Here is a 24830-nt window from a genome sequence, read left to right on the forward strand (position 1 = left end):
ACACTAAAATCCTGCTGTAAACCAACAGAACCACACCTATCACCTGGCCATGCTCAGCCCTGCTGCCCCTACAGCTGCACCAGGACCCACACCAAGAGTAGGAGGAAAAGTGGCCACTGAGTGCCTTGATTGTCATTTCCTCACCTTTAACTTAACGGACAATTATTTTTGCAATATGGTGAAGACACTACTTAAATAATGCATTTTGGTACATACGAAGTTACTTCTCTTCCTAATTTATGTAAGTGATCACAGGGCTTTTAGTCAAGGGACATTGAATGGCTGCTCTGATTACTTGAAAAAAAAAAAAAAACAGATGAGGAGAAACGAGAAGAACTCTCTGTGAAGTCCCATTTTCCCTCATCACCCTTGGTTTCAAAGATTCTGCTCTACAGCAAATTGTGAAGGCACCTGTAGCCACCCTCACAAATTGTTCTGGAAATGCTGCCAGATGCTCCCAGCTCCTGAAAATTTACTTGCTGAGAATCCAAAATTTGCTTCCAAGCCTGACGTATCCCTTAAACCCCTGGGCTGGCCCAGGTTTATCAAAACAAAAGACTGGTTCATGTTCATTGCACACCCCTAAAGCCCCTAAAATGAGGGTTTCTTGCCTCTTTAATCTTTTCCTTGCAAAGCTTGTATTGTTTCTTCTGACTTTCTAAAAAGGTCGCCAGGTCTTTCTTTTGCTGAGCCAAAATCTGTTGCTGGAATTTCTTTTCATCTGCTGCAGCTGCCTTTGCCTGTAATGTACAGAGAGGGGAAAAAATAACAATAAAAAAAAGAAGAAAAGGTGAGTGAGCAGGTGCAGAATCCAGCAGAAATCAGTGTTGTGGTTTTTGGTCAGTCATTTTGGTGACTGTGCCAGACAAAGCCATGAGCACTCAGCCACAGGAAAGCTGCTTGCACAGAAAATGGTCACATAAGTCTGAGGGCTTCCTTGTGCTTCTTACCCCATCACCAAAACCACACCAGTTTATTACGTGGATTAACATGCTGATTTTTAGATTGAGTGACAGCTTTGTCACCCCTCAGCTGAGGTAAAGCTCCCACCGAGGTCCCCACAGCCCCTTTTATGCAGCTGTGGCACTGGTGGATGCCAACAGAGTGCCCATCAGGCAGAAAGGTGACTCGAGGCTGCTCGAGGGAGCATAAGGTCACAGAATCACCGGGTTGGAGGAGACCTTTGAGATGATTGAGTCCAACCCAGCCCTAACACCTCAACTGAACACTGGCACTGAGTGCCACACCCAATCTTTTCCTAAACACATCCAGGGATGGTGAGTCCACCACCTCCTCAGGCAGATCATTCCAGTACTTTGTGTAAAAAACTTTTTCCTAACATCCAACCTAAATTTCCCTTAGTGCAGCTTAAGACCGTGTCCTCTCATTCTGCACCTCAGACCATGGGTTTGAGCAGCACCTCCCACAGCCCCCCTTGGAGACCTGGGTTCTCCTGTCCCTCAGATCCTCCCTGCACTCACCTCCTTCTCCATCACAGCCACTTGCTTCTTGGCCAGCTTCTCCAGCTCAATGGACGAGTTGTTGGCGTGTGTCTCCACCTCCTTCTGCAGCTTGAGGCGGTGCTCATCCATCTCGGCCTTCAACTTGTTCTCCAGGGCGATCAGCTGCTTCTGGTGCTGGCGCCGCATCCGCTTATATCCTGACATCTGTTCCCGCAGCTCGTTCTCCTGCTCATGCTCATGGATCTGTCTTGTAACCTGCAGTCAGGAACAGGGCAACAAGTGCTCCATGGCCTTGCTTCCCACACAAGCTGCTGCTGTGCTGGCTGCTCGCTGGAAGCCAGGCCCTGCTCTGCTGTGCTCTCAGCAATCAATGGGTTTTGGAGGTGCTGCTGTTCAATTTCACAAAGCCACAAGGTTTCTCTGTCCTAACTTTTAGCCTCCAGCTTTTCCTGAGACTTATGTGTTTTCAGAAACACAGCAGAAAATGCATTATTACAAATAAAAGAAGGGACTGGTTACTTATGGATGCCTTGTGAAGGCTGCCTTAGAACAGAGACTAGATGGAGCTAAAGAATAAAGCAGGGATTTTTTAAGAGGCCTCAATAGATCTACCTTGGGCAGCACAACACAAAATGGCCACAAAATGCACGACTGCTCACGAGGTCTCTCACTTTTATAAGTTTTGGTCCATTTGCATTTTGGAGTTAATTGTCCAATTATAGCTTTAGGTTATGCAGTCCCATCCTTCTTGTTTTCTCTCTTCAGCCCACATTGCTTATACTCTTGGGCCTGAGATTTGGATCATTTGTCCTTGGTCCCCAGCTGGAGAAGGAATTGTTTTGTCTCTCTGCTCTGTGAAGAGAGCTCACCATCTCCTAATAAGAAGCTCAGAAGTGCACACTAAAGCAGCACAGAATGTGAAAAATATAAAAGCTAAACCTGAGGCATTATTATCACTCCAGGACACACTGGAGGAGATCTGGAAACAAAGGTGGCTATTGGACAGTGTTCTTCAGACACAGGGGAAAACCTTATTCAAACGCAGGACTCAGATCATGAGGGTGGCATGGACTCCCAGAAGCAGCCAGAACCCCCCCAGACCCCCGTTCTTTCCTTCCTCCTCAAGTCACCCCCATGCCAATTCAATCCCTCAACATCTATTTTCTGTTACGAGGAGCCTCCTTCAAAATCTCCCCTTAAAATTCAAGATGATGGCAGACTGAGCTCATTCCTTCCCAGAATTGAAAGTTTTCTAACAAGGGAACACTGTTCTGGAACTGTGTGCTCTTAACAAGATTGATCAGATGGTCTAAGCAGATTTTAAACCCTGCTCAGCTGAAACAAACTCACAAGTTCCAGATTCATTTCCATGCCCAAGTGTATCCATGTGAAAGGAAGGAAAAAAAAAACACCAACAGGCTGTGCCAAAAATGTTCAGAAGAAAATGCAAATGGTGATGCTTCCACTTCAAAAGAAGAAAAGTGTCCAAGACTGGTTTTTATTTTTTTAAAGACACTCTCAGGAACTTATGAAGATCTGCTGATCATTTAGATGACCTGAGAACCAAGAACTTTGTACATGTGTGGAACTGCAGCCCCCGATTCTGTGCAAGGAGACCTTTGCTTTCCCACCGAAGTGTGAAGAGCTCAAGCCTTTGAAGGTGATCACCGAAGCTTTATGAAGCAAGAGTCCCTCCTGCAGCATTCCTGATGGATTCCTCCACAGCAGCCCAAAAAACTGGCCCCTGCGATGGTGCTGCTGTCATTCGAAGGCAGTTTTGTGGAGATTTTTGGAGTTCAGATGTAGGATGGGATACACTTACAGAGCTGGGAAGGTTCAGGTTCAACAGAAGAGCAGCTGATGTAGGGAGCTGCCATCCCAGTGCACTTGCTGGCTCCAGGGCTGGGAGGTGACAGGAAGCCAAGTCAGAGCTCCAAAATCAAGAGATGAACACCCTGAATGAGGTCACCCAAGGCAGGCAGCAAGTGCCACCTGTCTCGGTTCAAATGACCCCCAAGACTTGGGAGGAGTGTGAAGAGGAACTCGGGAAGAACCAAAGAACCAGCCTGACCGCAGTACTGTGAGACTCGGGCTGATCACTTCAGTGAGGCTGAGTACCCACCAGGTGGGGATGGACAAACACTACCTTCCTACAGGAAATTTCAGAATGTCATTTTGGAATAGGCTGGATTAAATACACTTAAACCTCAGCAACTGAGGAGCCTGTACATGCTTGAGACCCAATCAGATCCAAGGCAGGCACCAGGAACACGTGGGACTGTAGGAATGACCACAGAAACACAAACCCTGTGTGAGCCCTGTGTTCTGCTACAGCTCAAAATGCTTTTGGTTTTTCCAAGAGTACCAAGGAAAACAGCACTTGGAAGAAGCTGGGAAGTGTTCATAGGAACTTGCACATGTCAGTCAAGTTCAGCAAGAATAAGATCTCTGCCAGAAACTTCCAGGTAAGGAAGATTTCTCTGAGAATCCAAGTTAGTGATAAGAGACAGATGCCAGGTAAGACAGGCAGACCACCAACACTTCACACATGCCATTGACAACATTCAGTGACATCCAGCTGGGAGAGAACAGCCTTGGTCAGGCACTTGAAGAGAAATTGAGTTCTGGGAGCCACCAGCAGCACAAGGTCTTCCTGGATGTGCTATTTTTGGGGCCCAGCCCTTTTGTGAGCAATGGGATGTTCTGCAGGGCACACTCCGTTCCCAGACGTTGGCAGAACAAAGCAAACAGCAAGAGCCTAAGAAAAAATTGATCTAAGGATCCTCCAGCAACTTTGCCAGTGTCCTTTGGTCTGATCTCTAACGAGATGTAGAATGTGCACTTGTTTTATTTACAGCAAAATTCATTAACTTTTATCCTTGTTTTTTCCCTGCTCCTCTGCACCCCATTTCCAATTTTGCTCAGCTTTATCGTGACAAGAATTCCATCTTGGAAAGATTTCCCATGAAATCTAGGATATTTATCCCTAACAATAGGATGCAATTGCTAATTACAAGCCTAGCTGATAAAGCCTTCCAGTCACAATAGAAGATGGGATATTAAAAAGTCAGAAGAAAACAAAAGCAGCGTCTCATCCTAAAGATGAGAGAGGAGAGCAGCAGACTTGGTGGACATCTTGTGGATTTAATGTCTGTGCTCAGCAAGCTCATGATAAAGACTTCATTTATCACCATAATCTCCACTCAAGCCCAACACTCAGGACAGTCTTCAAAGACAAAGTCTGCACATGGTGATCTCAGGAATGGGAGAAAGTGGAAGAAATGAACATTAGTTACTGAACATGGCCAGTTCAGTGCCAGAGAAGTCCTTCAGACTATGAATGAATACAGGATTATGGTTTTAAAGATTAAGCCCCTAATGAATGAACAGCTCCAGCAACCATTTTAACATGAAAATTTGGGGATGTTCCAGTAATCACCTTTCTGGTGTTCTTGGACAAAGACTCTTGGAACTCTATGAACCATTTGGAATATCCTGAGTGGGAAGGGCCCCACAAGGATCATGGAGTCCAACCCCTGACCCTGTACAGACACCCCAGAAATCCCACCCTGGGCATACCTGGGAGCATTGTCCAAATGCTCTTGGAGCTCTGGCAGCCTCGGGGCTGTGCCCATTCCCTGGGGAGCCTGGGCAGTGCCCATTCTTCTCCCAGAGGGGGAAGAACCTCTCCTGATCTCCAACCTAAACCTGCCCTGGCACAGCTCCAGCCATTCCCTGGGTCCTGTCCCAGGTTGCAGGGAGCAGAGATCAGAGCTGCCCCTCAGGAAGAAACCCACAAACAACCCCACAGGTTATCATGAAGCAAAAGGTGATAACTACAAAATTTGTTCTCCATATAACCAGGAAATGTCTGGATCCTTCACACCAGAAAGCTGCAGTTTCCAGGATCTCTCCCTGCAGCACACAACAATCAATCAGGTCATCAGAAGAACCAAAAACCTGTATAAACCAGAACAGCTTTTATTAAGGTATGACATTTTCTCAGTTTCTTATCTCTCTGCATCTTTGGCAAATACAGAAATGAGAACAGAGATGTCTTTTCCAACCTACTCCCACAGGCAGTTCATTTGCCATAAAATCCAAACTTTCTTTCACCCCTCCAAGATTTTAGCTTTATGTAAGGAAGTTGAGCTCATAACTTCTCCTCCAAAGCAGCAGCTGTTTAGAGTTCCCTTTTCTACAAAGTTTATCCAAGATACTGAATCCTCTCCTAAAAGACAGGAATTTTCACCTGTAGATAACTGAAATTCCAAGCTCCCCTGTGCTGGAGAAAGCAGAGTTCTGAGTAAAACACTGCCAGCTCTTTCTCACAGCAAGAGGAGATGAGAAAGAACAAGTCCAAAATTTTAGAGGAAAGGTCTACAAAGGCAGCAGCCAGATGAGTCCACTGGGAGAAATTCAACCCTCTGGAATAAAACACCAGTGTTTCAGCAGAAGAGGGTGCAGGGAACAGCTCCATGTGAAGGTACCTGGCTCTGGAGTCAGGCTGCCCTGGTGCCATTTTCCTGGCCACATCCAGGGAATCCTGCTCCCATGGACACAGACACTTGGTTCTGCAGGCCCCGGATGAGATCACACCATCTTTTGCTGGCATTTGGATTTCAAAGAGAACACCAAGACCTTTGATAGAGTCCTCACTGTCTGATCCTTCTATGAAATGGTATGTCACAGATGTGAGGGAGGAATCCTTCCCTGTGAGGGAAGCTGTGGCTGCCCCTGGATCCCTGGCAGTGCCCAAGGCCAGGATGGATGGGGCTTGGAGCAGCCTGGGATAGTGGAAGATGTCCCTGCCCATGGCAAGGAGTGGAATGAGATGGGCTTTAAGATCCTTTCCAACCCAACCCATTCTGGGATTCTATGAAGTTTTAACTACTTGATCATTGCCTTTGAAAACTGTAAAAGCAGCTGTTGAGGAGATGCACGAGGAAGAGGGGACCTAAGGGGTCAAGCTTGAAAGACACCCAGAAGTGCATATCAATGCATCTCTGAAGAGATTAAAAAAACAGCTTTCTCTTGAAAACATGGAAAGGTGTAGTCTCATCAAGATGCAGAACCTCTGCCCTCCTTTTCAAACAACAGCTGGCTGAGCTTCAAGAGATTTCTGGTTGTAGCTTTTAATTTATGGATCACTGAGAAATAATAAATAATAAGAAGAAAAATAATAAGGGTAATAAGAAATAATCTGAGAAATAATACGGAGATGTAGGTGCCTGGTCTCCATTTCAGATGGCAACTTTTACTCCAACAGCAGAAATATGCAGGGTATTTTCCACCACTGTTCCAGGTAAGTGATGGTTACTGTTACCACACAAAACTGATTAAAGAGAAAAGTGGTCCAGGAAAAAATGACTACTAAAATTGCAGATTGAATTATGACCTCAGTTAAGCTCTTTCATCTTTCTTACTCACATTTGCTGATTTTCATTATTTTTTTTTAATCTGAGCAATATTAAAGCACTACTGCAAGGCTCAAAAGGAGACATAACAGCCTGTTTTCTTTGTGGATAGTTCATTTGACTCTTTTCTCTGGAGCTCTGTCCAGTTTCCTTCATATTCACGTGATGCTTTTGCAGAGTAACAGGACAAGGAAATCACTCCTCAAACCACTGGGTCACCTGGAGTGTTCAGATGTCTAACGTAAGTTCCTCTGTGACCTCTGCACTCCCTAAACTGCTTCAGCTTATTTTTGGAAAGAGATCCAACTTGAACACTGGATTGCTTTAAGGAATGCAAGTCTTACCTCCTGCAATATCCTGATCTATGGGGAGAAGAGCAAGGACTTGAGGGCCCCAGATCCTGGACTGCACCAGAAGGAACAGCTGTGGAGTGAACAGCCCCAGACTTGGTGCTTTTCTCCTAAAAACTCTGCCCTGGTCTCATGTTTGGGGGTGGATTTCAGCAAATCCCATGAAAGGAAGCTTGAACACCCAAACATCATCCCATATTACTGAATTTGGGGCCAGAACTCCCATTTTTAATTCTCTGCAATATAGGCCACCTGATGCTCCCAACTGCACCCTTCTGTGCAGGGAAGGTGTTCACAGCTGCCGAGAAATGGGAAGCAGCCAGCATGTAGGGAACCATCAAAGCTTGCTGGTTTGCTTGTTTTCAACCACTGTGGGATCTTGAGCACCCATTCACACAGAAAAAAATCTGTTCCAGCTGCCACTGAAAGAGTAAACCCTGAGAGATGAATAAAGCCTGAATTTCTGGGTTTGCACTACAAATTCCAGGCATGGTCAGGTCTTTCTCCCTGTGTCAGCTCCATGACTGACCTTGCCCTTCCCTCAAATATTGGACAGGGAAGCAGGAAGAAGTTCTCCCTTGGCCAGAGGAGCAGCAGCATCCAGCACCTCTCCCACTGACATCATCTGGGCACTGAATGGTGACAGTGATAAAAAGTGCTCCAACACAAGCACTGGCACCCTGACTCTGTGCAATGGGTTTAAACTTTCCCTGCCCCACCCCAGATTTCCATTTAGGAACATGAAGAGGTGAGAATGGAAGATTATTAAAGGAAAAGCTCATCACCATGAAATATTTCTGTGGCAAACACAGGGTCAGTTCTGCTCCACCACACGACCTCAGGAGTAAGGACACAACAACACCTCCTGGAGTGCCCAGGTTGATGTTTTGGGATCTTCCCTCTACCCTGGGAAGGTGAGATGTGTGTGTATGATGCAGATAACAGAGTATGTTCCACAGAAAACCCAAAAAAGAGACGCTTTCCAAAAAGCTTTCCATCTTCCCCACCCAAAACGAATTGTATCTTTATCATCACTTGGTCATTGAAGCAGAGAGATTCAGCAAATCCAAGTGAGTAAAGAATTAAGGCAGACACAATCCCAGCCCCACAGGAGGCTGCCATGGGATTCAGGAGTGACCTTGGGATATCAGCTGTCTTCCCCAGAGCTCAGGGATCTGGGAATCCCTCACAGCCCATATTTTCACTGGCTCCCAAAGGGGCCTGGCCATGCAATCACTTCAAGCCACCCGAGTAGGCCAGAGGTGACATTTCCAGGGAAGACAGGAGTTCTGAGCTCTGCTGCTGAAGGCAGGCCACAAGGTGCAGCAGCTTTGCACAGGGAGTAAAAGAACATGAATATATTCATCACACATATCAATTTATCAATGAGATTGCATGTCTGGAGTATGATACATGAGTCATTCATTATTTCTGCCCTCCAGCCAACCTAACTGGGTCCCACTTTTATCTGCTCAGTGCAGGCAGTAGAAGAGCTGGCACTACACTGGGTGCAACCACACACACACATGAAAAAAGGGAAAATTCCCAGGGCAGAGGGTCTCCAGGAGAGCAGGGATCCTGCCCGTGTCAGGTGTGCTGCATGAAGTCCTCTAACACACACATTTCTAGGTCACTTTAAACTGGGGGGAGCAGGGGACACCAGCCTGGGGGGCACTCAGGGTATGGGCACCCAGAAATACACCTGCAAAAGATGGGATTCAGATGCTCCCAGGAAGCATCTGGGCAGAAGCCTGAATGCCACAGCATCATTTTAGATTTTAACAGCAGCAGCAACAATCACACAGAAAAATTTGGGCTGCTGGCACTGCTGCTGCTGCTTCCCTCCAGTCACCACCTTTAGCTGTGGTCACACACACACCCCCACACCCCGTGCCTTGTGCATGCAGGAGTGGGAAGCGATTCTGGGCATCCAGAAATGGTGGTCTGGAAGGAGAACCCCCACGGTGGAGGCAGGAGCAGGCGGGAAGGGGAGGGCTCGCTGGTGTAATTTCGGGGTTGGTCCGGGATGATGTCATAGCACTGAGCAAGTGCCATGGCCAAACCGTGGGGACTTTCTAACGCTCCTCGTCCATCTGACCTCTAATACCAGCGGGCTGAAATATTTAACAGGACATTCCTTTTCCCTCTGAAGGGCCATTTTTCACCGCTTTCCCTGGAAAAGGCTGCTCCCAGGCCGGCTGGATGCGGGGTGGGGGAGGCGGCACACAACTAACTCTTCCGGCACACACCCCTTTCCCTACTACAAAGGCATCCACAGCAATCACATTTGCAATAGTACAAATCTTGATGGATTCATCCCATCCCCCTCCCCTTTGTAAGCCCACAGCCCGCTGTAAGCCTTCTCTCTCTCTCCCTTATCGCAGCCCAGCAATCCTTCCAAAGGATCAGGCTGGAAAATGCAGTCATGGTACAGTTGCTTGAAATAAATGAATGAATGAAATAAAAAAAAAAAAAAAAAAAACCCAAAAAAAGAAAAAAAAAAAAAAAGCAGGCAGCATCTCAGGGCGGGCAGCAGCGATCTTATTGTTCCTAAACCCATCTGCATCTGCATCTCCACGGCGTTCCAGCAGCTCTCACACACCTCACACACTCTTTATGCACATGCAGATAAATATATTAACAAAAGGGACAGGTGGGAAATGGAGCAGGGAGGGAATGAGATGATATTAACTTCACCCAGGAAGGTGGGCTATCTCACACTGGAAATGCACCGAGAAATTAAACATATTTCACATTTACATCTCTCTCACACACACACACACACACAGAGGTAAAACCACTTTCAGTGCAATATCCAGTTGCTATGCCAACAGCTCCAACAGCAGGGGAGGCGATGGCAGCGAGGGGCGGCGGGGTGGGGTGGGATGGGGTGGGATGGGATGGGGGCTCTTACCAAAGATGCTGATTTGATTGTGGCAAAGCGCTCTCGGTTCCGGTAGTGGAGGGCCTGATTCTGCACTGACTGGGTAGGCCGCACCTCAGGCCTGCGATCCCTGTGGCCCACCTCATCCCTTATAAATACATGATCCTGCAGAAATGGATAAAAACAAGGAGAAAGTCCGGCTGTGCTCTTCCCGCGGCGGCTGCCTCTCTCTCACCCCTCTGTCTGCACAAGCGCGGCTGTAGGAGAGGCATAGTTCAGCTCTCTGCTTAGCCCCGGCAGCTCCCACCGTACAAAATGAATAAGCAACACATTGCAGCTCGGCTCGGCGCGTCAGCTGATCGCGAGCAGGATGCCTCCGAATCCCTGGATCGGGCTGCCTTTTTTTTTTTTTTTTTTTTTTAATCTCCTTTTTTTTTTTTTTTTTTTTAAACCTCCAGTATTACATATGTGCCAGAAAAAAGCGAGCCGGGAGCAGGAAGCAGAGCAGGGCGATCGGAGTCCTCGGGAAGGTCGGGTTCAAGCACTGCAAGCCAGCGATCCTGGTGAAAACGTGATTCCCATGTCTAGGCACGGAGATCCTGTTCCGTTCTAACACCACAGCAGCATCCTGCCTCATTCCCTTTGCCGAGCGGTGTGTCCTCGATAGGGTTTCTTTGTCCCTCGTTTGCTATCTGCTGTGGGGGACGAGCATCCTGGCTAAATCCACGGCAGGCTGGAGAGGACCAGGAAAGCCTCCGTGACCACTCAGGGATCCTGCTTTCCAGTCATGATCCTGCACAGTTCTAGCACTTTCTCTCCACAGCCCACAAAGGATTTTTTTTTTTTTTTTTTTCTTTTTAAAGCAACAGCTCCCAGGTTTTAGCAGGAATGGTTCCCGGTGCAGCTTTCCCCTGCTCTCTGGCAAGGCTTCGCCGGGAGCGGCTGTGCCCTTCCCAAATGGCACGGGCAAATTTGGGAGTGGAACAAAGCTCCAGGAAAAACCCTCCTCAGAAAAGCCAGCAAAAAAAAAACCCCACACCACCACGATTTTCCCAATGGGAAATGCCAAAGTCAGCACACCTGCAGGCTGCACCTTGGGGATGGAGCAGCCTTTGGACACCCGGCACACCCTGCAGGGCCACGCTGGCACCCACCAGTGCCATGACTCCCATCCTGAACCTCCAGCTCCTAAATCCTCACAGGAAGACAGATTCTTCCTGAATTAAATCAAGTTTCCAGTTCTTTGGGGTGCAAAATAAAAGCTCCCAGTGCCTAGAAAGCACTTGCAGGGAAGAGCTGCCTCCATGAGCAGGAGCAGCTCTGCCACCCTGCCATGCCCCAGCAGACACCAGGAAGGTCAGAGAGCCCCACGGGGAGAGAGCAGCCACCATGGAATGGTGTCTCCATCAGGACACTGCTGTCATCCCCATGCTCCTTTCCCACCCCACAGACACCTGGCTTTCCCCTCTGCTGGCCTCCATTTCCAGCTGCTTCTCATCCGCACCCACACGCACTCAGCCCTTTTCAGTAGGACTCTGGAAATGAGTTCAAGCAAAAGCCTAATTAGGTGCAGAAATGCTGATATTAAGAACTGAACACCACATTGATTGAAAGTGCTTTAACCCCCAAACCTTTCCTTATCCTTCCTTTTGGGCATTCCTAGTCCATGCTCACCTTTCCCTTGCCTTTGCACGATGCCTAAGGCCACCACAGAGCCAAGTCTGCACCAGCTCCTCTACACCCACACAAGGGACACAGAATGAGCCAAAACAGCTAAAAAGGACAGTCCTCCACAGAGATATGGAGAGTCACAAAAAAACTGCAGTTTCATTTTGTATTGGACAACCTTATACTGTGGCACTGCCTGACAGGAAAGGTAGTGAGACCAAGAGAGAAATCATTGAAAATTGGGCTTATCTCATATTTCTAACTTGTGCACGTTGGTGTCATGGGCAGAGCTCTTGGACTTGCCCACATTCCTGAGAATGGCACATCTGAGGCTCTAGAACAGCCATCCCCAGAAGATCCTGATTAAAGATTTAAAGTCCAACAGCATCACTCAGTTTAATCTGACTCTCAGCCTCCCCAGAGGGATCCCAAACCCTGTAGTGAAGATCTACCCCAAACCACAGAGGAAACAGCAGCACACAGGAGCCACCTGGGCTGTACTCCAGCCATGAAATGAAGGTGGGGACAGGACAAATGTCACCCCTGGTCACACATCTGTGTGACCTGCAGCAGCACCTGTGAGTGCACAGGGTTTCCAAGGCCTGCTAAGCAATATCCCAATCCCTGCATCATCTTCCTTCTCTCCATTACGTTGGTATGGCAAATATTAAACCCAGAGAAGCTGCAAATCACTGAAAAAGAACCCTCAACTTTTTAAATGGGCATTCAGACATTCCAGAATGCTCCAAAACACCACCTAAAATAACAAGTTGAAGTTGCAATTGCTTTTTCTGCTGCAAAATGAATCTGTGATTTACTTTTTGTTACCCAAGAGGTGGATTTTTAGAGGGCAGAGTGTCACCCTGGCCTTGTTTTATGGGATCTCTGGTTACCTCAGTGCACATGAGAACCTCAGAGCAGAATTAAATTGCCCTTCAGGAATGTGAATTAACCACATTCTGCATTTCAAACTCAGCTAGGCAAGGACTGGGAAAATTCCTTTGCAACTGAGCAAGCCAAAAGACCAATATCAAGGGGACAAAAAACTCAGCTGGTAAGAGAAATCTACGAGTAGCCAGCCTTGCTCAAATGAGGTGACTGATGGCAAAGACAACCATCTCCCTACAAACCCAGAAAAATAGAATTCTGCTACTTTTATTTTAAAATAGAATTCCTCTTCTCCCCAAAACTTGCTAAGAGACACTGCAGTTGTAACTGTTGGCAGAGATAAGGAAATTTTGTTTCCAAGTTTTAGCTTCAGATGTGTGGGAAACAAAGACACAAAACTGGCACCTCAGCACAAGGCAGCCAATAAATAAAATCTGACTGAAGGCATCCTAGAAACACACCAAGTTTGGGCCAGGGTATCTCTCAGCCCCAAATTTACATTTCCAAACCTGGTTTGTTTTTAAAGTAATGCATCTTCTATATACACTTCATTTTCCACCTGTTTTCTGTGTCTTTTTTGCAATATCTACCTTAAGGATGCAACTTTAGGCATGCTCAGCTCACAACACACTCATTAAAATCCTTTTATTCAGGGCCAACAATCCAGAATCTTCAACTTCCTACTCAAGGAATAATTTGTTCTTCTGACTGTATCATCCACATAAACAGCTTTCAGGTTGATCAAAACAAAGGAGGGGATTTGGCTGAGAGATTGCCAAGACAAAACATTTCTCAAATATTCCCACAGCATTATCTGAGCAGAGCTGGTGGAGCTTCCAGTGGTGCTCCCAGCTGGATCTGAATGGCTACTCCTGGTGAACTTCTGAGCATCTCACAATGACTTTGTGGCAAACCATGAGCTCAAAATCCAACACAGAGTGGATTTTGCTCCGAGTCCCATCCCAGTTCTAGCGCACGCTGTCTTTTCATCCTTCTCCTCACTGAAAAAAGGCCTTTACCATCCAAATTCTGCCCAAACCAAAGCTGGGACACATCCACCTTCTCCTCAGGAGGAACATTCCCTTTCACACTGGGTTTTTTTGCTATGCACACCAAATAAAACCTCCAGAGACACAGGAGGACTCATTAACTGCAAGGGCTGCCAGTCTCCTACACGAACAGGAAAGGCAATTTCCAAGCCACACTAAGGACTTCCATGGAATTGCAGCAAATCCCTGCTTTCTAAGAATTTAAAGAGCAAGGAAAACAACAGTGTGGCACCATTTGTCTTAATACACTGCTTTAAGTGCCTTGATCATCAACAGGGAGGTTTAAGCTCTTTCCATGCACAAAATTCCCCACAAATGCTGAACTAATTTGGAGCAGCAACAGGAGATGTGCATAGGTTGATTTACAGGATCTGGAAAGTCACTCAAGTTGCAGCAGTTATTGTAAATGTATTTTATTATTGCAGACATTGGATGAGAATTCACGATGAGCAACTACAAAGATCCTCTTTTCCATCTTTTTGTCAAAAGCCAGATCTTAATCACAAGTTTTCCCTGACATTTTACTGCCCAAGTTTCAGAAAGCACTGATGATTTTAAGATTGAAGCAAGAAACAGCAACAACTGAGTACTGCAGTTGAAAAAAAACAATATTGTACTGGCTTTTTGTTTAGATTAAAAGATTACAACAACTTATTATTATAGTTTTGCACAAATAAAAAATAATAAATTCATTGAGGACAATGAAATAATATTTCTAGGAAGCCACCTGTGCCCACACTGTCATTTACCAGCAGCTGAACAAAACAGGTGACAAAACATCTCTGATGCACCAGCTGATGCCTATACTCACTTTATTGTCTTAATCTGGGAGCCAAAAATCTTTACTTTCATTTTTAAGATGAATTAACTGATATTTATCTGACTTTAAAATCTGGCTTATGTGTCTTTGAAGCACAGTGTATTTGGAGTTTTACTCCCTGCCCCATTTTGTTGTTTTCTGGGGCTCTCAGACACAATTGGGTTTGTATCAGAGCTGTCACTTACTCTGCAAGCTCTCAACCTGTGCAGCTGAACTACTCCTGAAGGGAGATGGATGTGACAATGTGTACCCATAGGCAAGATGACCCTTGCATGGAGTAGCAGAGTTATTTAACTATATTCAGAAGAGAGTTCTTACACTGGACATACTGAAATGTACACAGAGGAGCTCACCAGCCTGCAAAAGGGCAAGGAAGACTTCCTCATCCAAGCCAGACATCTGAATTTCCTGAAAAGAATATGCTGTTGATTAAGGTGTCCTCCTGAGGGAGCAGGGTTTGATCCCAAGGATGGGTTTCCTGCCTGAGTAGCTCACTGATTGCCATTTTTTATCTCCCAGGAGTTCAGGACACAGCTACAAAATGAATAATATGAAAAGCTCCACATTCAATTATGGCTTGTTATTATATCCAATATTTTAATCTTGTTTGGTGATTTTTCTTCCAGCCTAACAGATGTACTCTGACAGGTGGGAGTCACCTTTGTTCTAAGCACAAGTTGAAAACCATGGAGCTCTGCTGAGTTGTGGAAGGGGTTGTTTTCCACAGAGGATTCATCCCAAGTGCAGCAAACCCCAAGCACCTTGGCTGCCATGGACTAGCATAGCCAGTGACAATAACCAGATCAGAACAGGTCATTTCACTTACCCTGTGACCACAAAACATTTTTGGAAGTTACAGCCAACTAGCAGCTGTTAAAAAAAAGAAAGAGAATGAGTTGTTTACAAGTGCTTTTACTCCATCAGCCTCTTCCCTAAGCCTCTGCCTCAGGGTAGGTCACAGGACAGATGCCAGGAGTGCTCCTCAGGTGCCTGAGGCTTCTCCCAGCCAAGCACCACTCAGGGATGGGCTGCTCCTGGCTTCCTCCAGGCCAAGGCCAGCCCAGCCTGGCTCTCCACACCAGGCAGCCGCTGGAAGCACCGAGGGCTGAGAACTGCATCTCACACCACCACAGACTCCTCCAGCCTGCATTTTCCTTGCACATGACATTCTGGGGCTGTGGCCCAAAACACCAAAAGGCCTCTGGGTTTTTAGAGCTTTGAGCCATAGAAAATATCAACACTCCAAGCCATTTTGCCTTCTTGGACCCTTTCCATAATGTGGAGGTTGTTCATTAACACATTTGCGGAACACCACAATTTTATACAACACTTTTGACTTCACCCAAAATGTCAAAACCATCTCGTATGTGACCCTGTACCCACAAAATGCTGCTTATGTTCATCATTATTTTCTTTTTAGCCTTTAAAGGCTGATTTAATACAAAACAAGAGCTTAAATTAAACTTGAACCCCAGGTTCTTCCCATGGTATTTGTGAGGGGCTCCAGAATGATACCCAAAAACTCAGCTTCATCCCAGTTCCCAGAAATGAAACTAAAGCACAAACTGAAATCTTAGCAGAACTTAGAACTTTACCTTGAAAATAAAGTGGGATGTATGTGGATATAAAATTCCCTGAAATGTCCAGCTCCAATTTTAGTCTCTTCACATGCATTAATACACATGTGAAGCAGTTTTCCACTTAAAATTGCATTCCCCAAAGTAACAAAGAATTAAAAAATTGTGTACTAAATGAAAACAATATATTTGCAGACTGGAATATGTCCTGCTATGCAGAATCCAAATCTGCTTTATGAATTACATACAGCAGAAGGGAACATTTTCCAATGGAGAAGGAATCTACTCCAAGGATCAGCAGTCCTAGCTAATCATTAACTGCTTTGTGAAGACCATCAGTGCAGACCTGGGCTTTCTGCTCCCAAAATTACCCTAAAACACCTGTGTTAAGCGATCTAGAAATTGTTTCTTTGATAATACTTCAGTTACAAGTGTGCAAGACACCCCGGTTTTTTTTCAAACCAGATAAAAAATTCCATGTGGTGTCCTGTTTGTGCATCCTACACACAAGTCTAGGAGGACTGAATTTACAGCATCAGAAATCCTGTATTTATACCTTACAAGTGTCATACAACCATTATAAAACATAATAGTAGTCTTAAAACAAGCAGGAACTCTACTCCTTTCACAAATGCCATTTATGTCCGGTGGGAGCAGCTGATGTTTTGTTTTTATCAATTATAACAACTCTGAGCAGTGATTATAACCTATGAATTCTGTGTAAATCAGTCCCTCAAACTTCCATTTTAATGCAGGAGTAAACATGGCTGTGTAGCAATGTGAAATTAAAGCTAACACACGTTTTGAAAGCCTACACAAAATAAAGAAGAGCTCCAATCATAACCACCAAGAACATCCATCAGTGGTGCTGCTCTTCATTCAGGACAGCTCCATGGGCTGGCATTTGGTACCTAACACCTTATTTTCACCTTTCTGAACAAACTTCTCTAAAGACGCTGTCAAGTGTCTTCAGGAAAGAGGCAAATGCCTTTGCAACTTCTCTGCCAGTATCTTTAAATATGTAAGACCATGTTTTGTTGAAGACAAAATGTTTCAATAGTTCTTAATATTCAACAACACAAACCCTGCACTTCAGGAGGAAAAACTGCTTACAAATATTTAGTTAGTTACAACCAAGCCTTACTGTAACCTCACAAACAAGAAATTCATACATTTCATGCTGCTGCAATGTTTTAGCTCCTCTGGCAAAAAGTAAATGTACACTTTGAAGTTCCTTGCAAATGAAACCAACACAACCAACCTACATTTTGCTGCCCACTAGCAAATGACACTGCTAAGGCCAAGCCAAAACTGTTTTAGTCAGACAAACAGTGGAGATGAGATGCTGGCTTACAGCTAGACAACCTCAGCTCGCTATCCAGCCCTAGGAAAAGGAAAGGCATCAGATCACAGCAAGCAGCAAAGGAGCAGGAAAGCAACGAGTGGGATTCGACTCCAAACGTACCTCGTGGCAAGGGTCCAAAGTTCTGCACACTTCCACTCCTCACAAGGGAAATCCAAGTGCAGGCAGGTTTAATCACACACTGTGCCTGGCAGAGGGTTAGCTTGGCTGCCAGGACCAACACAGAGCACAGGACAGGCATTCCCAGGGGAACAAGGATGTTCCAAGCAGAGGAAGAGGTGCACATGCAGGGCTGGGCATGCGGGGAGCCCTGGTGACCCTGCCTAGGCACTGACAGCTCCTTGAGCAGCGACCTCTTTTCATGGACAGAGGCTCTTTAGATGCTTTTAAAGGCAAAAACCCCACAGAACTTGACTCTGGCAAGCCCAGCAGCAGCTCCTGCTCTCAGCACAGAGCACCAGGGCACACGTACCTTCTTGTGAACAACGGAGGAGGTGGAATTAATGGTGCTCTCGTCACTATGCATCATGACCAGCTCAGGGCTGCTCTCATCCAGGACCTCCTGCATGCTGCTCACACTGCTGCTCTGGCTGCCTGTGCTCACAGACATGCTGGGGATGGAATGGTTGCTGCCCAGACTGTCCATCTTCCTACTCAGGTTTGATCCATGCTCACTGTCCTATAAAACAAGGGGCATCAGTTACAGATCCTGCAGGAGATCACCTGCCCAGCATGTGCCTGCAATGCCCAGAGCTTGTTTTAAAGGTGACTCTGCAGACTCCAAGGGTCTTTGGGCATTATTTTGCCAACTGCACATCTCAAAGGGCTGTTTGGGCTCTGGGATGCTCCGTATCGGGCAGGCAGCTTCTGCCTTTTCCCCTGCAATCTGATTACATCAGATTTCAAGCCAGTTTTTTTCCACATATCCTTAAGTCTGGTCATGGCTCTTGGCTTGATAGGAGACATCCAGGAATACTGGATGGCTGGTGGAAGGAGCCTCATAATTAAGAGAAATTATCCAAGTTTGAATTAAAACAATGCTTCAAGTCAGGATCTGCTATAACACATTTCCTGAATCAGAAAATATGTAAGACAAGGAATCCATTTATTATTTGATATATTCTACATGGTGTAGAGGTTTTAACCTCCATGTCCCAAGCAGTCAGCAATTTGATTTTATCAAGCTAGAAACCCCTTGAACCTCGTTTTTACAGCCAAGATAAAGGTGAATGAAGAATCTTAGCAGCTGACTCAGACCAGCCTGCATTACTATAGGAGTTAAAACTTGGATATACATAAACAAAGATTCCTCATATAAGAGGTATTTTTGATTCTACAGACAAATATCAGGAGTTAGCAGCCTTTTTTCTTCTTCCAAACCCATAGGACTATAGTAATGCCAGAGTATGCACTTAGCCTGGACTGATTTATAGAATTTATGGAGTCCTTTGTAATTAACTAGTAGCACCAAAGAGGCTCATAAGGAGCTCACAGTGAGGACAAAACTCTGAACATCTTTCAGCTCCTGGGGTAAAGCAGCCTTGACTCACTAAAATGAGCAGCCTGCTCTCAAACTGCATCCAGTTTGCCCTGGCCTCTGAAGGGAGCTTGGGGAGAATTCCATTACAAATCAATTAACGGGGAACTCATTTTGTTGGAGACTGACAGAAAGATAAAATTGAGACTTGACAGATTTGCCTTTGATTGTGTGATTATTTTTTAAGCAATCAGCAGATCATTCAGAGCCTGTGTGAGAGCACTTAAAATCCAGAATAATACTATTTTACAGAGAACATAGGCACAGGGGAATGAAAATATTTTCAGGATGCTTATGTAGAGTTGCAGAAGAAATCACATAATGAAGGCTCTGAGGCTGTGTCACTAATGAATGTTTATGCAGGAAGGACAGAGATGAGATTGCATATGCAACCTTAGCCCTGGCTTCCTGACTTCAACTTTCACCTTCTTGGAAGGGTTCTGAGGAAAGCATTAGTAATATTTTGCATGTTAAGGATTTTTAAGGCTTATCTTCCACCTTAGAAAGCCCAGGGTAGAAGGAGGAAGTGCCTGGTGGCATTTCCAGTGGGGCAGGTTGTGTCCCCAGTTCAACAGGAACTGCAGCACGTGCTGGGTCTGCTCTCCCTGCCCAGTTAGTGACACACACGAGCAGTGACACCTCCTGTGCTGGGACAGGGCTCAGGGGTCAGTGCAGAGCATGCTGTGCACATGCAGAGTGTCAGCTGCATCCTGCCCTCCCTGCAGATACAACAGCTCTTCTCCCTGCTCTCTTCAGGAGTGGGGACAGGAGGAACAGAAGACACATCTTGGAGCCAAACACCACCACGTGTTTCCTGCTGAGCTTGGAAGTGCACAACAGCCAAGTGGGAAACCATTCCCTGGCACTCTGCTGACAGCCTGTCACACGTGGGGAGAGAAACCGGGAGGTTTCAGCGCACAAATCTGACAGTCCCCCAGTCCCCAGCTAAGCTCCAGGTCTGGAAGCCGGAGGGGACCTTCAATCACAGGAGTTGCTGCTCTTGCTCCTTTGGGGCATCCTCACAAAGTGCCAGTCCCCTCCTCCTGCAGCTCCACCTGAGACCCACGTGCCCATTTCTTCAGCCAGTTTAGCTTACAAGGAGCATTTGACACCCCCAAACCTCAAACCCAAGCCCCTAAAGATCCTCTGAGCTTGGGCACCTCACCTTGTGTTACTGCCTCACTCCACTGGAGCAAAGGAACACAGACATCAATTTGTCTGGCAGTGTTTTTCATTGAGAAGCAGTCATGGATTTATTTATGCATTGTGCCTGCACCAAGTGACATTAATTTCCATCTAAGCTCATCAATTGAAAAATGACTGGTTTCCTTCTCTCAGCCCCAGTTAGGGTCAATTATCATACACTGATTAAGTGGGTTGTTTATTACAAGATTTAAACTGAAGCTGCATTTTAGGTCTTTAACCTTTTTCTTCTTTAACGTTAAAGAATTTTTAAAAAATAAATCTTACTAATTCGGTGATTTGCTTTTCAGCTCATGAGAGGCCAATTACTTTACACTAAAGTTATGGTAATTGAAAAAATATTAACATTAATGGAGTTGTTTTGACTGCACAGATGAGAAAGAAAATCTTGGGCTGTCAAAGACCCTCCTCCACACAGGCTGGGAGCCACTTCTCACAGAGAACCTCCCTCAGAATGAGTTTCTTCCCTAAGGCTTCCAGAAGAAAGGGCAGCACTGGAAAAAATCCAAAGTTCCACATGTACAGTAATTGGCAGCTTTAACACCGAGCAAGGACTACTTTCACTCATCATCCTCTCCTGTCTCTCTGCTGATCCAGGTGATATTCCGACAACATTCCTCACCTAGGCTGTGCTTGCTCTGCCACCCTAAGGACAGGGACATCTCCCTGGCCCTAAAATGACAGGTAACAGTGTGAATGGGGAGCCAAACCCCGAGTACCTCCTCCTCCTCCTGGGACTCGTTGAGGGGGCCGTTGCGGGTCTCCTGGAAGAGGATTTTCTTCATTTTCCGGTACTGCAGGTTGTCCAGCTCCCTCACTGCATCCTTGGTCCTCTGGATCAGGTCTATGAGCACCCTGGGTGGTCGCTCCCGGCGGACAAAATCGTGCTGGGTTAAAGGAGATAGAACACCTCACTGCAGACCCTGGGGTTAAACCAGGGACAGTGGGGGACTGACTTGTCAGACCCCTGAAGTGACACCTCCCATCCTGCAATTTATCTGTTCATATTCAATAACCGCTAACACCCTTGCTCAAAGGCTCCAAACACACTGAGCTTGTGCTGGGGTCAGGTTTTCTGAGCTCTCCAGGCTACACATATGATTTGTCTCTTCCTGAGTGGGCTCACTCAAAACACACAAGGTGACACTTCAAACCTCAGAGGCACAGGAATGAACAAAATGCACCCAGAACAAAGAAGAATCAACCTGCAAAGATTTATCCTGCATCCATCTATTGGAATTTGCACATAAAACAAGCAAGGAGACCACAAAGTTTATTTATACCTAAAGCTTTTGTAGCCAGAGTTGAAATCAAATCAGGCTCTTGCCAATTCCTGCACAGGTTTTTAAGTGCAGACTTAATAAATTCTTTAATGGTATTTAGGAATATGATTAAAGCCTCTTCTCTGATTTATCAGATACATTCTCCTGCACTGTCCAGCTGGCAGTGGATATAAAAGTCTCCAGCTTTCCCATTTAACCTTGGCTAAAGCAGAAAACCTGAGTGTACACTTGCCAATACTTTTATGGGATTCCCTACAGCTGGGCATGCTGCTTAGTAGTTCCCAAGAGGGATGGCTTTAGGGCACAAACATCCTCTGCATGCTTGCAGTAAAACAGTGACAACAGAAAAATGGGCAATGGAAAAAAAAAAGGGTGAAAAAGAGTTGTTCTCTACTGCACATTGCAAATGCCACAAGGGGCTTTTGTTAGAGCCTCAACAGCTGGACCCACCTGCAAGGAAATTCTCAGGAGGGTCACCTCTGCCTGCTCGGCCTCCCAGCTCTCCTGTGAGTGAACTCATCCCCTGGAGCTGGAGTGAGCAGCTCATGGAGCCCCAGCCCACCCTACAGGAGCCTTCAACTCAAGAGCTGAAAGGATGAGCTAATCATCTTTTAATGATTTGTAAATAAACACGGAAAGCATCATGCCACAAGCTGATTTCTCGTTTTTAATTGAATTCAGATTGTTGTGCATTTGAGTTTTGCTACTGGGGACAGCCAGTCTTTTCAGTACCAATTTTGCTTGTAGTGATGGTGTTTATTTTTGAATCAGAGCTAGAAGTTCTTAACATCATTTCACACAGAAACAAAATGAATCATTTCTGCTCCTCAATGCAGATAACCACCATTTATTTCTCTGTGAACAGTAACAATCTGCAGCTTATTTATGATTAGGAAAAAAAGGAACCCATTTTTATTTCATTGTAGATCATTTTTAGAAAGCAGCAAAGCATTTGGAACCATGATCCTGAACCTAAATCCATTCTATGTGTGCACTCAAATATTAAAATGTGACCCCGTGAAAAGTGTAGGGCAGACATAAATATAAATAAAATATAAATATCAACCACAGAATAGACAGGATTTCCCACTCAGATCTCAACTCTAATTGTTTGTACAGACTCCAAACTGAGGTACTCCTGGAATCACATCCTTCAATGAACTCAGCCTGTTCCTAGAGAGCAGCAAGGCTGCCAATCCTCAGGAATGAATCATTCCAAAACTCACATCTTAAACCTATTAGCTGGTCAGGGTGCAACAAGTAGAACCAGGGAACAAAACACTGATTATTTGCCACAGCACAAATGTGCCACAGGAAATAAAAATATATACCAGGTGCCAAAGGGAGCACAAACAGCTCCTTCATCATTTACCTGGAGAGGTCATTGGCACCAGCAGCCAGAGGGAGAGCAGGGCTAATAATCAGCTTTAAAGAAAGGCAATACTTAAAAGCCAAAGCCTGATGGAAAGGGGCTGGACGGGATTTCACATCTCCCTACCTTCTAATGGAAGGCTGCTCCTGAATTTCCCAAAAGCAAAGCCCTTGGAGCTGTAAACAGCTCCTCTATTTCCCAGGTAAACTGAACCCAATTGACTTAAACTGGAACTGATTCATGATTCACTGACAAAACCTTGGCAAACTCTGCACACATCACTCCCAGGTCCCCCTCCTACAGGCTCTGGGCAATTAGGGACCTGTAAAAACCCCTTCCAAAATGATCCAGTTATTTCCAAAATGAGTTTAATTAATTGGGTTCAGTATAGAAACCATTAAAGGGATTTAAACAACTTTTGAGTCTGGTGGTTTGATTAGGGGAGCAAGTCAGCCTTGGCCTATCCCCTTAATGCTATTTTTAATTGCTAAGTGTGATGCATGAATGGAGGGATAAAGAAAACAAAAAACCAAACAAAAAACCTAACAAAGAGTGGATTTTTGTAAGGGAAAGTATTTGTTCACCATCTTTACAATTATTTTGGTAGACAAACAGATTTCCCCCCAGATTTCTGGAAAAGATCTGATAAATTACCCGTAACAAATCTGTTGATGATGGCCTTTCCTGAGGTATTTTCTGTAAGCAGTAATCAACAAATCCCCTAAAGGAGTCTGACCTGCAAAATCAAAAAATAAAAAAAATAAAAAAAAAGAAAAAAAAAAATCTAAATTAAAAAAAGAAGCTCACAATCTGGAATACATTCAAACTTATCAGTGCAAAGCAAAAGAAAAACGTTGACTAATTTGTTCTTAAGTTCTAAGGCAGAGAAAGTAACTGGGTTTTTCCAAATTCCAAGTTGATCTCATAAATTCTTTCCCAGTTAAAGGCTGTTGAAACAACGTGGACACACAACTATCCCCAAGCACAAACTGAAAACCAAGCGAGAACTATGTGTACCAGTCGCTATTTTTGATTTTACTTCAACTGCTTAAAAACAAAGGACTGTGGCAATTTTGGGAACTCCAGAAATGCACTCACTGATCTCTGGGAGGTTACAGAGGGAGCCCTGCCTCAATGCTCAGTCCAACACTTGAGGCTTTATTTGAGGTTTTATCCTAGATGGAAAGAAGGAAACTGATTTTTTTTGTGCCACTGGACTCAAAAGGAGCACAAAAGGCACCTTGGTGACTCCAAGAGAGCAAACAGGGCACTGTAAACAAGAGTTTGCAACCAAGAGCACTGATGTGGTGCTATGTTTATCCACAGCTGTCTCTATTCTGCACTGCAAATCCTGCACACAACGTGGGGACCATGCTGCAGGCAGCAGAGCAAGCTCCTGAACCTTGAAAAATGGGCAAAACAGAGAGGATGGAACAAGGAAACTGGAATGGTCTTGATACAATGATCAGCAGTTAAACAGTTGTGCTGCTCAAATGCCCAGCAGAGAAATGGGGGAACTCCACACCTCACCAGCTTTTGCTTCAAGCCTTCTGCAGACTCTGCCAAGCATCACCCAACAGCACCATTCCAATCCTGGGTACAGGGAACCCACAGAATGACAAAGTGTTCTTGCATCCAAGCTCAGATTCTGGAACAAGCCTGCAGCACAGGGAGCATTCTCTGGCCACAGAGCTCTGAGGGCTTTTGGAGTCCTCCACTGACAAAAATATCCAATTACATCCACATTCTCCTCTCTTTCTGCACATTTCAGCTGCACAGCAAATGCTAACAACTCTTCTGCCAACAGGGATCTTTGGCAGCTGGAAACTTTGCTGATGCTGAGCCATGGCTGGTTTAACACATCTGAGAGTATTTTAATTCCTACAGCAGCTACACCTCACAATTAACACCTCCACACTTTTAGATTGTAGAACAGCCAGAGTAACAGAAGGTCAA

The 24830-nt window shown here is 45.4% G+C and overlaps 1 protein-coding gene across 4 annotated transcripts in view; it reads right to left on the reverse strand.

The window, feature by feature from the left end:
- TAOK3 (TAO kinase 3) overlaps nt 1-24830 on the reverse strand; it is a 74665-nt gene that overhangs the window by 5335 nt on the left and 44500 nt on the right. For 3 of the 4 annotated variants that reach the window (XM_068208913.1, XM_068208914.1, XM_068208915.1), the window contains 6 exons: nt 23529-23610; nt 20939-21106; nt 17952-18158; nt 10145-10279; nt 1482-1718; nt 612-740 (listed from right to left, as the gene is read on the reverse strand). In XM_068208913.1, the coding sequence (XP_068065014.1) occupies nt 612-740; nt 1482-1718; nt 10145-10279; nt 17952-18158; nt 20939-21106; nt 23529-23610 (958 nt within the window). The remainder of the gene's footprint in view (nt 1-611; nt 741-1481; nt 1719-10144; nt 10280-17951; nt 18159-20938; nt 21107-23528; nt 23611-24830) is intronic. The other variant, XM_068208916.1, reaches the window with a different exon arrangement.

Source organism: Anomalospiza imberbis, chromosome 18 (assembly GCF_031753505.1).
Source record: "Anomalospiza imberbis isolate Cuckoo-Finch-1a 21T00152 chromosome 18, ASM3175350v1, whole genome shotgun sequence".
Taxonomy (NCBI): Eukaryota; Metazoa; Chordata; class Aves; order Passeriformes; family Viduidae; genus Anomalospiza; species Anomalospiza imberbis.